We start from the raw sequence: 14726 nt of genomic DNA on the forward strand, positions 1-14726 counted from the left end.
AACTGTATACTTTGCCGCCATGAAGCACACAGCAGCAGAGCAAAGCGCAAACACCATCGGAGTCAAATTTTGAGCATTGAATGTGTGCACGCGTCCAGTACAAGTCGTCTGCTGCCGTCATCTGAGATGGGCGGGCGCACCCGGTCGTCTATAGTTTGGCATTTCTTCTCTTTGGTTTGGCTCCTGAAGCACCACTTTTCATGGTTTTCACTGATATCGATCAATTCGTGCAGCGCAGTTTCTCTAGCTAAAGCAGCTGTCACCCGCGTGCTTGCAGTGAGCGCTTGCAGCTTCCTGACAAGAGTTTTGAGGTGCTTCCCGCTGAAGGAACGAGGCCAAACTTCAACTTCCACGTCGATGCCTCCAAGTGTTTCTTGTGTGGGCGCCGAATGCGCTCGGCGAACATGAGCTGCAGACAGCGAATTTGTGACCTTGGCCGATTGCCTCTGTATACGCACCAAACACGTGCGTTGGAATCCTACCGTGCCCAAGTTAGGTCAGTAACCTCGAAACGCTTTTATTCAAATATATAAGTACGTATTTTAGACGCGCTTTTGTTTGCGTTTAATTTGAACACACAAAAAGCGCTAACAATGTCTGCTACGTCTGCAAAGTTAACAGCGCGTGGCTGTTGTGCGATCAAAGGGTGGACAAAATAGATATATGCTCCAAATTTCGTGCGTGGAAGTTATCCCCGGCTGTATCGCAACTTTGTATTGCAACCTATCCTTCTGAGGACACGAAATTGAGCCCGCTTTCCCCAAACACGCCGGATTGTGCGAACTGACCTGCTCGTTGATCCCGCACTCATGGCCGCTCCCGTTACCAAACGATTTCGAAATCGGCGTCTTCAGTGCAGTCGACATCTATTTCAGTGCTCCTTGCCTTCTAAGAAACTGTAATATCGGCCTGCATTCCATACTTACCGGGCAAGAAGTCCGATCTACCGTTGCATATCCTTGCGCAAGTGCATTTTTTTTTTGACGGGCAGCGACAGCAAGTGAAACCCATATTGCAACATGTTTTTATCTATTGTGAAAACTAATGGGCAGGAGAATAAGTAGGCAAAGTATAAAAAATTATCAAAAATGTTAATTTTTCAATCGTCGTCAGGAGTTTTCCTTGCATGCTCTTTTCTTGAAGTTAGCACGATTATATCTTTTTATTGAAGAGTGTCAATAATATAAGGTTTGGCTGTTTTATAACACTCTTGCAGTTTCAGTTACAAACCAAATGGCCTAGTGGGCAAACAAACCTTTAAGCAAGATGGCTGTGCACTCCCATTCTACTGTCACACGTGTTTACAAACTTCACTTTTGATGCATTCCGGTTGAACAGTTCACTCCCCTTTCCCCATACTTTCCCTTTCTTTATTTTCGCTATGTTCCCCCTCCGTTTGCATAATTAAGAGCCGCACGTAAATCGCATAAACGGGATATAATTGTTTTTTTGCTTAGCAATGTGCTCGACCCCTCTGCGTCCTGGCTGGGCTGCGAAAACATCATCGCATGCTGCGCAAACCTGACGTTGTTTTCATAGGTACGCAAGGTCTGTGTACCGGCGCTCCAAACTCTAACCCTCTTTCGAAGGTGAACAAACATTTCGTGCCCAGATGCGAGAAACCGAGTACGTGTTGCTCCAGTGAAAATACTGCCAATCAGGTTGATAAACATAGTAGCAAATGAAAGCAAAAGAGAGAGAATAAGGGAGGAGGAGGAAGGGAAGAAATGAAAGGCAGGGAGGTCAACCAGACGCACGTCCGGTTTGCTACCCTGCACTGGGGGAAGGGGTGAGGGGATTAAAGGAGTAGAGAGAGAGAAGTGAAGGGCAACGTGTGTGTAGATGTGACCTTGTCCATTGCACGGTTATAAGCGGTCGCGTAGTCCGGTCGTCTTTAGAAAACTTAGCAGTGCCCGCGTCGCTTTGCTGGCCAGCGACGCGTAGAGCCATGAGCCAAGTATCTTCTCTTCGGAAAAAGGTCTACTGTCTAGTGTCTCCAACGTTTCGCGTAGCAAGTTGCGTTCACTCGCAAAACGTTCACATGAACACAGTAGATGTTCTATTGTCTCGTCAGTGTCGCACGATTCACATCGGGAGATATCCGCCATTCCTATGCGAAAGGAGTACGCCTTTGTAAAAGCTACTACTAACCACAGGCGGCACAGTAAAGTTGCATCCTGGCGGGAGAGGTCCAATGGAACTTGAAGCTTTCTCGATGGGTCCAATTTGTGTAGGCGGCGGTTCCTGACACTGGGGTCACTCAGCCAAGTTTTCGACATGGTGTTAGCGAACGAGTGAAGGCTCCTTGCAGCGTCGGTTCTCGACAATGCAATTGGGGTTGTCTGGGCGTCCGCGTGGGCGGAGAGAATAAGGTTGAGTGAAAAACAGGGAGGTTAACCAGAAAAGAACTGTGAGAGAGGAACGTAAAACCTAAAGGAAAAGAGTAAAACACAAAACGTCTGGCTCGTACCATATAGCACGTATACCATATACCACCATATACAACAGCCGAAACCAAAGGAAAGGATAATACTAAAGCGAGTCAGAGAACAGTGGTGCTTGAAAAATGTTTGTGAATGGGGCGCGGGGCCAAACTTTTTTGATGCGGCGTAGGCACGCATGAACAAAAAAATGTCAATGTCATGTTGGGTCCAGCTGTGAAAAATCGAACACTGTTTATGATTGTTGTGAGGCCCCTGCGGTCGCTCAGTGGTTACAGTGTTTGGCTGCTGACCCGAAAAACACAGTTTCGATTACTGACGTGGTAGTCTCACTTCGATGGAGGCTAAATGTTCGAAGCCAGTGCACCGCGCAATGCCAGTTCACGTGAAAGAACCTGAGGCGGCCGAAACCATGGTGCCTATTATAACCTGACTTGCTTTGGGACGTTAAACTCTATAAACAAAGCAACCGACCATTGACAGAAACTGACGGGATAATTCCCCTGGTCATACAGATGCAAGTGCCTGATAAACTACGAAACAGCGACACGATTTTCAGGCCAAAGCAATACATTGACGAAATAGCATGTAGTTGAACTTGACGCGATAGTGCTGATTGGGTGATGTTCCATGCGGGTGCGTCATGTTTGCGTGAGGCATTGCGCAAGGCGCTCCCTGCTAGATACTCGTAGAAGAAAACAGCCCTGGCAACTTCCAGGCATCGTTGTGATTTGGCATCCGAAGAAATGTCATATAAGAACAGCTTTACACATCAATTGTTGCTTAAAACAAACATGCATGCTGTATCAACGACGGGCGGAAGTGTTACCAGCCAGCGAGGCCTCCCCCCTTTCTCTGATTCAATTAAAAAAGATATTTATGGCAATGCCTACTTTATTTCTTCTATAATGTCGGTGCCAACGCGCGCTTATCAATGGCAGCCGTCGGTTCGCCTTAGTTCAAAGAGTGGTCGTGATGAGGCGCTATATGAGGGGCCACGCTGCTTATGACGCACACGTGCTTCCGAGTGCTTTCCCCCGAAGGTGCGATAGACGTGTTTCCCACTCCAATATCACACGACTGTCAGATTTGTTTTTTCGTGCTCCTTTTTTTGTGGCTTGAAGCAACGCCGCTGCCTCATCGAAGCGCAGCGCATGTAGTAGCGTTGCAGTGACGCTTCCCCATTGGTTGCCCGCATAGTGCCCCGAACGGTGACTCGCTATCTCAAAACACCGTATCTTTTACGGAGACTGCGTGACCACCAACATAGTGAACATTAGAAATTCAAGACACCGTCGCACGGATCTGTACACAACTGAACAAAAAATTACTTCGTATGATTTCCGTCGTAAGGTACTGCATGATGGGATCTCTTCCCCATGACCCTAAAGCACTCACGAAAGCTAGACGATGGACAAGAGAACGGGAGGGCTAGAGGAGAGGGTGGTGAACGGCTGGACTAGGCGCATCTGGCTGGAAATGATAAAATAGAGAAGACGTTGCTTCTGGCTACGCCATTAATTCAGAACACTTATATGTAACAAACAGGCGGCGACTCTGGCCATGTTCTGTAGGAACCATTCTATTCATCTATAGTGACTCTTACCTGCGAAATGTTGGCTTGACAAGAACACCTGTTCGTGAGAGCCGCTGCCCAAGAAAGATAAACGCATATAAAGCAAATGTCCTTGCATTGCATTTGCTTCATGTGCAATGCTATGCAATCAGCGAGGCTGTTAAGTTCAGTGGACTCCGCTTGTTCTGCAGCCTATTGACCTCGCCAAAATCTTCATACAGCGACCAGAGGCAGACTCGAGTTACCTCCTTGGTACTGGCTGGCTGGTACGCTTTGCCTTCTATAAAGGGCATAGGGAGGACGAAATTCTATTACAGCCTCTAGGACTGTAAAATGTGTTGAAAGCGACTGTCTCAAATGATCAAGAACCAGTTGTGTAAGGAATATAAAATTAAGTAACACAGAAATGAAACGTGAGATAGCATTGAAAAGGCAATTAGACGTTACTGTGACAATAACCTTTTTGTTTACCGAAAAGGTTGATAAAAAAGGGTAGTCTACCAAAAATATAAGTTTTAACGGGATTAGGCAGATTCGCACAAATTTTACTGCACCCGCTACTACTTTGCTCTTGGATGTGTTCACCAATAAACATCCGGGGTCGAAAAATTTACAGATATAACAGCGCCCTCAACAGTTGTTTGATTTCTATTTCTAGCAAGCACACAGATTTTTTTCTCATCGTTTTAGTGTGCACGCGACGCCAAGGTTTCTTTGACATGAGCGCCACTCGTTGATTACATAGCACCATTGTAAAGCGAATTATCTTTCATGTGGTACGCGTTACTGACTGACACTCGTGTAAAATAACTAGGCCACAGCGAGTTGAATAATGTGGACGTATTTACAATGTGAACACCTACATTTCATCATTCATTGTTACATCCGAAATCGGTGACCCCCTTACTTGCGCTTTTTGGTCGTACTTGGCCCTTGCGCCAAGGAGCCTGGTACAGGAACACTGCCATCGATACATCCCTTAATAAAAATACAGGCTAAACGCTCACCTATCAGAAGGGGCTTGCAACTCGTAAGCAGGCGGCACCAGGTTCTCGTTGAGCAGGTACCACTGGTCGAGTAGTGACACGTCCAGGTCTGCGTCCTGGGCAGCCTGGTGCAGAGGCTCGAACACCGTGCTCTCGATGTGGTCGGGGAGCGCAAAAGGCCGGTACTTGTTGCCCACCAAGCACTGCGATTGGGCCGAGATAGAAGAAGTGGGGAGATATCATTGCGTACCACCTCAGTAAAACATGGTGGCCGGCCTGTTGCCCTTTACTTTATTCACTTTTTACCGGTGGCACCCCCCAACAAGCTCAGATAACCTCCCACATGAATGTTAGTTGGAACGACCAGACCACCTTTATTTCTGGTACTATCGAGTCCATTTGTGCGCGTAAAAAACAATTAGAAATACAATAAAATTTTATTGTATATAAAAACTTCAGTGTATGCATGAAATGGCTATTTGTTCGGTTAGCTGTAGAAAAGTTAAAGTTTACAGCAGTGTCAGAACTGCCAGCGGTACCTTTGTGTTAATTATCTGCTCTAACATCGCCATCATGGACTACCTATAATAAGTTTAATTATCAATGTAGCACGTTTTTATGAATGGTGCTGTTGCGAAGGCTTCAGATAATAGATCCACATGAAATACTTTTTTAACATCCATCTCAATAGAGTGAAACTTCAGTGGTGCAAATATCGCGGGATCACCAATAATAATCGTATCTTCCGAAGTTTGTATCACTAGAAAGTATGGACAAACAGCATGCATCCAAAGAAGGCGCGAGTTCATTTTAATTTGTTGTTTTCATGGCAACAGCGAAGTAACGAACAGCGCTTCATGACTGCCAGTGAAATTTTTAGACGTCAACGGTACGTCATACCTGCACTCGTAAGTATACGAGTGCAGGTATAATCGTTCAGGTATGTAATTAATAACCCAAGTGTGTTGTAACCCGTGACAGTGAGTAGCCTCTTACGGATCTCAGCATAATTGTCTGCAAACACCAGAGTACATAGGCGAAAGAGACGTCCAGAGCGCTTTTATCATCATCATCATGAGCTTGATTACAATGTCTTCAGGGAAAATGCCTCTCCCATGTTCAGCCAATCAAGCCGTTCCTGTGCATTCTGCTACCCGCTATACTTGCGGACGTCTTAATCTCATCTGCCCACCTAATTTGATGTCTCCGTCTCACGAATCCGCCTTCTCTTGGAATCATGCCCGTTACCCTTAGAGACCAGTGGGAATTCCCTGTCTACGCGCTACGTGCCCGGACCATGTTCATTTATTTTCCTTAATTTCAATTATGATATCTTTAACCCCGTTTGATCGATAACTCACTATGTTCTCATCCTTTCTTTGGAGGTTACAGCTTTCATTTTGCTTTCATACGCTCGCTGCGTCATTAAATTGTGCGCTTTCTATCGATAGATAAAGGCCAAAAAATTTTAGAAACATTGTTCTTTGTTTCCGTTATTTTCTCGGGGATATTTTTCGGGAGGTTTACAGCTTTTTCTCCATACGTTCATCCCTAACACTTAGGCACGTTGACACTGTAAGGAGTAGCTCCTTCGCGAAGACCATACTCGTCTTTTAGCCATAGGTAAGCGAAAATTCTTGAGCTTACTCAGATACACTCATTAAATATATTTTGCGCTCAGGGCTCACTCGGGTTTACACTGACAAAAATTCTCTTCAGCCAAATTTACTCGGACTCAAACTCACCAAAACATTACTCACTCGAACTGACTCAGACTCGGACTCACAGTTCGATCGAAGTATGTGTGAGTCTGAGTAAGTTCACTCTTGAGTTCATTGCCTAAAGTTAGCTATCTCGACCATAGCGTCAATGTTCTTGAACACCAATATCTCACGTAATCGGTGCTCTTCTTGGCACCTGTTGATATAGTGCCTCCTAATACGAGTCATGAGTGGTTTCAAAGCAGTAAGAACATGTTTTTTGAAAGAGGTAACTGCATAACATTTATTTATTTAGACCTTCCTTGGAAGAGTTGGTCAGGGAAAGTCAAGGCATCCCCCTACGTAATTCACGCCTCTAATAAATAAATATTGAACTAGCTAATGAGCGATACTTCTGTGAAACACGTAAAAGTAGATGTGAGTAAAATTGTGAATCCGGGTAAGGCTGGTAGTAACGCTAAAAATAAGAAGATATCACGTACCATAGGACGGCAGAAAAAGTGGACCTCGCTCAGACTCAGTCAAGAAATACATCTCGCGCTTTGGACTCACTCGGATTCAGACTCAAAAAAGCTTTCCTGAGCCTCACTTGGTCGGACTCACACTCACGAAAACTTTTCTCAACTGCCAACTGAACTCACTTGTACTCAACCAAAATATTATTCAGTCAAACTCGCTCAGGCTCAGACGCACGTCTCGATCTGAGTGTGGGTGAGTTCGATTGAGTCGACTCATGATTGAGCTTGCTGACCTATGCTGTCGGCCCTCCTCCCCCTTTCATAGAATGTCTGATGCACACGGGCATGACTTGCAACGACGTGGCAGGTACGTGTAAACACAGTACATTGACAGCAGCACGCATCAATGCGTAAAAAAGAAAGGAAAAGAACATGGTGCCTATGCCATCTGTTGTACAAACGCGAAGGCATACGGAGGCAGAGTAACGTCTCCAAGATTCATGCACACAATCTTGGAGGCTACGACGTGTCATTGAAGGTTTATTTTGAGCACTGTACAAGAAAAGTATTTTTATTATGCCGCGATTCTGACAAGTTGGGTGTGTTGTGCGCATGCCCACACTTGCGTTCCGGTGCCCGCACGTGCTTCTCACGTCTTCCACCACAGCGCGGACAGCAGCTCTTCGTAGCTGCGCAGTAGCGTACGTTCGTATCAAACGTCTCCGGGCGAAAATGGATTCCCAACAACCATACTCATTGCCATTGCCATACTCATTGCCATTGGCAATTACATTGCCAGTCGATGGACCTTGGCCGGGACCAAAGAAAAATTTGTGTCACCCCTAAATTTGTATGAACCGTGATCATATTACCAAAGCACCGCTGTATAACCACACGAACCTCCAGCATTCTAGTTCCATCTAAATGCAGCTGCCGCTGGTGAGATTTGATCCTGCCACGCTCGGGTCACCAGTCGAGCGTCATAACTATAATCATTGGGGCGGGGCATCATGAAATATGAATTAAACCACTGTGAAAGCAATGATAAGCTAGGTTTCGTGAAGTTGTGGCTAGTACATTCGCTCAGAGGGGCGATTGGTTTAGCAGAGGCAAGACACATGCATGCTGACAGCGTAAGAAGAGAGAGCAGTCTCACGTTTATCATTGCCATAACAATTATATGGATAATATCCAATGGGTTTTCTCACCGGCGTTTGTGTAAACGTCCACATTGGCGTTGGCATCGCTATAACTTACCATATATGTATACGTATCTATATATATGTGAACGAAAGAAAGAAAAATAATCGAGAAAGAGACTCCGGCGTGCGGAATCAAACGTGGGACCTCTAAATCATGAATGCAAAGCGTTAGCCACTGAGCCACCGCGCAGCACCTTCTCGAACGTTCAAACGGCTAGCTATTTATATCTACCACTCACCAATGTTGACGGGCATCTCGGGGGACCTATCGTGTTCTCAGCAATTCCAGCAAGATGACGCAATGAGCGCGTATCGCCACATCGTCACGATGTGGTGGCGCGCGCTCTCATCTCCCACGCGTACTTTGTCCCGTGCAGAAGAGGGGGGTGGACGCTCACTCGCACGCCCTTATCTCGCGGTGCTGAGAATCGTACGTCTTGGCTGGCGTTGGGCTTTCACTTTAATGATTCTGTTGCACTTACCACGCGCACAAAGGTTACTGCAATCGTTGAACAGTCTCAGCTTGCGAAAAGTGCGCGCTTTTCAGACACAGTGAAATAATAACTGAGCTGCTTACGAGCGTTCATCTGTACCTGTGAGTAGTTTCGTGCGTTATTTGTGCGTGAGAAATGCGGGGCACGTTTTTATCTGCTTGCCATTCTGCGCGTGACATTGCAATGCGTTCGTTGCTTCGCCTTTGCGGCAAAGTTGTGACTTTTTTTACCTGGTCAGATTAGCGTTGTGCGCAGGAAAATGCACTAGACCATTGAGAGAGTGAGTGAGAGGAAAAAAGGTTCGTACAAAGGACTTTAAATGTGATGAGAAATGAAGTTTAGACAGAAAGCAAATAAGGTTGCTCATACGTCAGATCGCCGCCCAATCATCATCAACTTTTCGGTGGGTTGTCGTTACATCTAATTTATAACATTTCCTGGCAGAATTTACGCGCTTTTAAGAGCCCCGGGTAGTCATAACTTCCGAAGCTCTCCACAGAGGCGTCTCACTTAATCATACCCACGTCAAACCCCATCAGGTGTTATTATTCTTTCCTGTGTGGAAGGGGCGCACGGTGAGCGTAGCTCAGCCATTTGCAGATTTGACAGTATGGTCCTAATATAACAATTATTAAAGGATGTAGATGAGCTGGAAGTTATGGTGTCTACCCCTCTTCTATATTAAATGTACGTGTACGCGTCTTAATCACTGTATTATAGTCTTAGACGTTTATAGTTACTATAGAATATAGATTATAGTTACTATCGTTTTATAAGTTAACAGCTAATAACTAAAATATTCCGGCTTCATAACAAAAACAAACGTGCAAACAACATATAGCATTACAGAGGCAGTATAGTGATTGTAACACAGGCTGGCGAAAGGTTAACGTCAAGGAAAATTGCAAACACCATAATGCAGAGTACAAGCTGTTGGAATAACTGTCCTCAAATCAGCATGCTTGAGGGAATTTTGTAGTTCAGGTATTCCGTATAGCTTTGATTTTTTTTTTTCAATTTGCCAGTTTGGTGGGCCTTCCATGCACAGTGCTCAATCTATTTTATATTTTTCCTCGATGTGAAACATAGAAAAACGTAGTTCAATGCAAGGGCATATAACAATTACTTTTGATTTTGAGCCAGAGCACACCGTACTTCCGGGTCTGTATTTAAAGAAAGAAATTGTTCTGTTTGCACAGTGCCTGCACGCGATCTGTGAATTACTGCTTCAAGTCGACGAATTGCGTTCCCTGGAATACCGAATAGTATTTCTTGATGAATGCAAAACAGAAGAGAATTTGCGCTTTCTTTTTCGAACAAGCTATATTTGAAAAATGGCAAGAACATTTGACGGAAATCGGCACGTGGATCAATCACTTTGTGGGAGTTGTATTTGTGACACGTTTATTATTTATTTTTCAAGTGTGCTAAAAGCTTTCTAAACAATATTCCTTCGCGTTGCCCGGAATGCCACCTTGATCTTGAGTCAGTATAAAATAGCCCAATAAATTTGCATTTTTTTTCTATATAACTTTCGCATTTCATGTCTTATAAAAGCGTGATCATGTCTGTTCTTCACAGTGGACTGAATGGTTAAGACCGAAAGTTCACCATTCAATGAATAATTCATGAAAGTCAAGGAAAGTTTTGCTGTTGTAGAATTTGTGACGTCATATCATTTGAGTACTTATGTACGGTCCCGGCGTCAGAGAGCATTAATAGAACTAAAAACGTCCGCACCTCCAAACAGTTCGCCCCGCCATGGTGGTCTAGTGGCTAAGGTACTCGGCTGCTGACCCGCAGGTCGCGGGATTGAATCCCGGCTTCGGCGGCTGCATTTCCGATGGAGGCGGAAATGTTGTAGGCCCGTGTGCTCATATTTGGGTGCACGTTAAAGAACCCCAGGTGGTCAAAATTTCCAGAGGCCTCCACTACGGCACCTCTCATAATCATATGGTGGTTTTGGGACGTTAAACCCCACATATCTATCCTCCAAACCGTTCCAAACCTTACACTGCTTTCGCAGTTCGAGAAGCTAATCTTTTTTTTTATCAACTGCGTAATACTGTGGCACTACCATGAAAACTAGCAAACGAATCAAGCTAGGATGAAATGTGAGGCAAGAACAAGTAACTGACTGATTTCTGCGCATAATTTTTTCATAGCCCAGCTACTTGTGCGCTTGCGTATTCAACGCGACTTCCCACATCAATGAAAATCAAGAAAACCAAACTCGCCCAAGAAGCACTATTTTATAAACATTGTTTCCCCCCCTCTCTCTAAAACTCTCTCATTTCAATCTAAGAAGGACACCGTTGTATTGCAGAAGGTTTGTAAAAAGGCTGTTTCTCTGCGCGAGCATATCACTGCAAAGAAAAGTTAGGGAGACCATATTAACGATGACCATGCAAGTATGCAAACAGCATTTTTTTGAGATTAGAGACCATGCTCTGCTTCTTCTTTCCTGCTGAAAAATCTAAAGTACCATTTCGTCTTTACGTAGTGTATCACACACACACACACACACACACACACACACACACACACACACACACACACACACACACACACAATAAAAAAACGGCTGGAGAACCACTGAGAGTAATGGCTCGGACAATTCTAAGAATGCTATTCGCATCAATAAGATGACCTGACGTCGTTTTTTACAAAGGCAATTGGTCTAACCATGCCATGAATGCTGTTCGTACACTTGAACAAAAATTGTAGCTCCTCCCTCAACTTTTTTTTAACGCTACCGCAGCTTTGAGATCGAGCACCTGTTTTTGGAGACATAGCTGAAACGACAAATGTTCAACCATGCCAAGAATGCTGTTCTCACAGAAGATTATAACTAATTCTGGGGCCTCGTGAAAACGTCGGATTAAAAGAGTGACTAATTGCGAAAGCCCCAAAAAGGCCACGCTTTTTTCCTTATCTTTCTAAGATTACACCAACCTGTTCTTGCTTAATGGCTTATATGTGTTTGTCCTAAAGGATTGGGTGAAATGCCGATTACTCATGTATTCAAACGTAATAGATCAATTAACTGTCAATACAAAACATGCTGCTATATAGTATGTAACCACCTGTCTTGAAAATATGACACAGTTCACAGAAAGACGTAAGCACAGACAGAAGTTTGTTCTGTTCGACTCTAACGAACTGCTGCCGAAAAATAATAAAATGACATATTAAAATGATGAACGAGATGAAAAACAAGGTGATATATAGGATGCATGAAAAATAAGCCACAAAGCCACAGCTTACAGCAAATTGAAAATGATGACGAAGGAAAATTGCGGACTCCACATGAGCATCACAGTTTCAAGCCTCAAGTCTGTGAAAATCACTTCGTGTCAACAGCGAATGGCGCAAAGTGTGAATTGCAGGTCAAAGGGAGCCATGTATTCTGGCAACATGCTATATCGGCTTGCTTATAAAGTATGAGAAAATAGAAGTGTCGTACAGAATGTAAAGGCGCACCAACACTGAATGAATCTGTAAGGAAAAATAAAGTTTTTTTATTAATGACGAAATTTTGCACAGATTAAAAAAATGTTGAATCGCCTAATGAGGTAGATGTAGATTTTAAGAAAAGAGCTAAAGTGAAAAGCGTTTGCCTTGTGGTAGCCAAACATTTGGTAATAAAAGGCGCATATGCAGCAGAAGCCACACTTGATATTATACACTTACCAAGTTATACCAGGCCCTTTTTACTCTATAAAAATGCCTCGCCGTGGTGGTCTAAGGTTCTCGGCTGCTGACCCTCAGGTCGCAGGATCAAATCCAGGCTGCAGCGGCTGCATTTTTGATGGAGGCGAAAATGCTGTAAGCTCATGTGGTCACATTTGGGCGCACGTTAACGAACCCGAGGTAGTCAAAATTTCCGGTGTCCTCCAATACGGCGTCTCTCATAATGATAGGGTCGTTTCGGGACGTTAAACCCCACATATCATCGTACTCTATCAAGATAATTTTGTCTTTTTATGTCTAGGTTAAAGTGCCTGTGCTTTTGTAGTTTCTGATATACATCATCCTCTTGCTATTCCGCTTGTTCGTGCTTAGGGCAATGTTCAGTTGCAGCAAGCTACAACGAGCAGCTAATTAGCTCTTAGAAATGTGTCGGCCCGGCTTTCACCATGAAGCAAAAAACGTGGCCAACAGAAGTGAAAACGCAGGATATAAAGTCTGAAAGCTTTTGAGTTATCAAAAGTGCCTGTCATCTGGTGGACCTCTTTAGGTGCGGAGCACCTCAGAGGTGGGGCTTCGCAGCGTGTCATGTCATGTCATGTCGTGTCATGTCATGTAGCCACAGTTCATAATAAAATATCACAGCATATCCACGTAGTGCATGTGGAGCGAAGGATCAATCTGTCTGTCTGTCTGTCTGTCTGTCTGTCTGTCTGTCTGTCTGTCTGTCTGTCTGTCTGTCTGTCTGTCTGTCTGTCTGTCTGTCTGTTTGTCTGTCTGTCTGTGCTGGGTACGCAGCAGGGATAGACTTTCATAGACCATAAGGACCTTCGCCGCTAAAAACAGGTATGCGTCACAAAAGTGCGGAGAATCCCCCTACTCGGCCCCGGTCCACTAAAAATTAAGGCCAAATTGAGCCCAACTAATAGGCTGACGACAACGTTAGTCGAGCTGAAACATCCTTCTCTCGATGCCGTATAGGGCAGTGAAACCGGGCATGTATAAAGCAACAAAAATAACAACAACAACAACAACAAGAAATTAGTAAAAGAAGAAGGTCTATAGCAGCCTTAGGTTAAGCTGCATTTTGATGCACTTTTCTGTACGACGTAAGTAGAGTGAAAACAACCATTTCTTAATGACCAGGATCAAGCTTAGCACCAGTGATGCCTCATCAAAGAAATATCTCTCAAAACGCTGCATTCTCGCCCCTCCCTAGCTTTCACGTTATTGGAGCTGAAACACCCGTCTCCAGATATGCTTCGTTCCTCCCCATTTTTTTTTATTTCATTCAGCGATTTCTTTCATACTAGAATTGACCAGTTCACCCACGCATGTGAATTGTTCAGGGATTATGACACCAAATCGGGCGGCTATGCAGTATCTTTTGTGTGGCTGTGTTCACATTATGCTTATAGGAACTTCATGTAAAAACTTCAGCCATTGAAGGTACATCTACGCATTTACATCACACTAAACTAACTCTTGATAGATACAAGAACATCTACTTTGAACAAAGTAGAGACATTTTCTTTTCTCTTTTAATAGTGTCAGCGTACACTAAAAAGAACAAGTTCTATATTTCTTACCTAGTCGGCATTCTCGTTCGGAACAACAATGTGCAAAGACCACAACTACTGTTGTATCATTGCAAGAACTTAAGCAAGTCTCCGCGTGACCATTTGGAATCGCTGAGTGTGATGTCCGCTACTATTCCCAAATGGCGCATGGCTCTAACCGCGTAGACTCGAGACAGTTGTGCTACGTGCCACATTTCTTCTATTCGACGCACATTCGTCATTCAATAATTGCTCACAAGGGAGCCTCAGAACGACAGCAAAGACGGCTGCGCGCAGATGGTGGTTTACTGAGGGAAACTTCTAGACGCCCAAAACACCACTAGAAGAAAGACACACAGAGAAAGAGCATCAACTCGCAACTGAAAAAGATGGTGGTTTACCCTATGGCTATGAGCTAGACGAGCATCCCTGATCGGCGCATTCTCTCCCCTCGGTCATTTCCCTGCTTGATACGCCCGCGAATGTGAGTTGGGGGTTACAGAGGATGGTCGGGTCCTCGACGGAAGTATCGTACTACACCAGCGGGCTCGCCTGTATGCCAGCGACCCATTTCGTCTTAGAAAGTACATGCAATTGAG

General features: G+C 44.5%; 1 protein-coding gene across 1 annotated transcript in view; it reads right to left on the reverse strand.

Annotated features, from left to right (window-relative positions):
• LOC142776281 (protein qui-1-like) overlaps positions 1–14726 on the reverse strand; it is a 316351-nt gene that overhangs the window by 187217 nt on the left and 114408 nt on the right. The window contains exon 3 of the mRNA XM_075879661.1: positions 5025–5206. Within this exon, the coding sequence (XP_075735776.1) occupies positions 5025–5206 (182 nt within the window). The remainder of the gene's footprint in view (positions 1–5024; positions 5207–14726) is intronic.

This window comes from Rhipicephalus microplus, chromosome X (genome assembly GCF_043290135.1).
Source record: "Rhipicephalus microplus isolate Deutch F79 chromosome X, USDA_Rmic, whole genome shotgun sequence".
NCBI lineage: Eukaryota > Metazoa > Arthropoda > Arachnida > Ixodida > Ixodidae > Rhipicephalus > Rhipicephalus microplus.